At 66.5% G+C, this 1,181-nt stretch overlaps 1 protein-coding gene across 1 annotated transcript; it reads left to right on the forward strand.

The window, feature by feature from the left end:
• Window positions 1-298: 298 nt before the first annotated feature.
• EMIHUDRAFT_259203 (hypothetical protein) lies at window positions 299-873 on the forward strand (the record flags this gene model as incomplete). Its single annotated transcript, XM_005758090.1, has 2 exons — window positions 299-311; window positions 443-873. The coding sequence occupies 2 exons, from the start codon at window positions 299-301 to the stop codon at window positions 871-873; spliced, it is 444 nt and encodes a 147-aa protein (XP_005758147.1).
• Window positions 874-1,181: the final 308 nt, after the last annotated feature.

Below are 1,181 nucleotides of genomic sequence, written 5' to 3' on the forward strand. Positions count from 1 at the left end.
TGCTCTACGAAGCACAGAGCGAGGAGTCGTGTTGTCGAAAGAATTCGGGCGGCCCGGATTTTTGACTGGGTTGGCTGGGTCAGGCATCATTCGATTTTCGTGGATCTTTTCTTTTTCCTCACAGAAAGAAAGAAAGAAAACACGCAACCCAAGGGAGGGATGGGAGGACGGCACGCCGCCACCACACAGGGATTTTAAGGAGAGGTGTGTGATGCGCTAGCCGTCGCCCACCCTAGTAGGGAGTCTGCCTCTTCCTATCTCTCTTCGCAGTCTCTCGCCGCTTCTCGCTGCAACCTTCATGCCACCTCGCGGTCGTCCCACTCTCGTCGTTCTCTCCCTTGTCATTTCCTCCTCTGTCGCGTCGTTCTCTTCTGCCTCGTCCTGCGACGCCGCCGCCTCTTCTGTCGCGGCTTCTTTCGCCTTTCGGCACACATCGAGCGAGCCGGTTTCGCGCTGCTGGCGGTCTTTGGAGCCTCTTGCCTCTCCGTCGCGCAGGAGCCGTGCGGCGACTCCAACTCTGCGTGTGGCTCGTGGGCCGACGCCGGTGAGTGCGGCAAGAATGTCGGCTTCATGAAGGCCGAGTGCGCTGAGTCGTGTGGCTTCTGCACGCCGCCTCCTATGCTGACGGCCGCTGACGATCCGCTCCTCGGGCCCGAGCGCGTGGTCCTGAGCATACACTATGGCGAAAAGGTACCCCAGCGAAGCGGCCGGACTTCCGGTGAAGCCGCCACCCAGGTCTCGAGCTTCAGCTGGCGAACCATCATGCCGCTCTCGGCACCGCAGCAGCGCGAGCGCCGCGCCGCGCAGCGCGCTGCCGAGGCTCAGGACGCGGCTCGCGGGCAGCGCAACCGCCCGGCGCCGAGCCGGTGCTAGGCCGCCTCCGCTGCGCCTGCTTCCTTGCGCGCCGCTGGACGTCGGCCGAGAAGACCGCTTCCCTCTGGGGACCCGACTCCGCGAAGATCGCGCGCGCGTCGTGAGTGGCGGCGCGCGCGCGATCTCCGTTCCCGAGCACGCCGGTCGCAGTGGCATGGGATCCCAGGCTCAAAAGCGCTCCCGTCAACAGCGAGCGAGCGCCGCCGCTGCTCCTCCTCCCGCCGCCGCTCACCGAGACTCGGTGCCGCCGTTCGCCACCACCGCCGCCGCCGCCGCCGCCGCCGCCTCGCGCCTCGCCTCCGTCACCC

This window comes from Emiliania huxleyi (assembly GCF_000372725.1).
Source record: "Emiliania huxleyi CCMP1516 unplaced genomic scaffold EMIHUscaffold_8817, whole genome shotgun sequence".
Classification (NCBI taxonomy): Eukaryota; Haptophyta; order Isochrysidales; family Noelaerhabdaceae; genus Emiliania; species Emiliania huxleyi.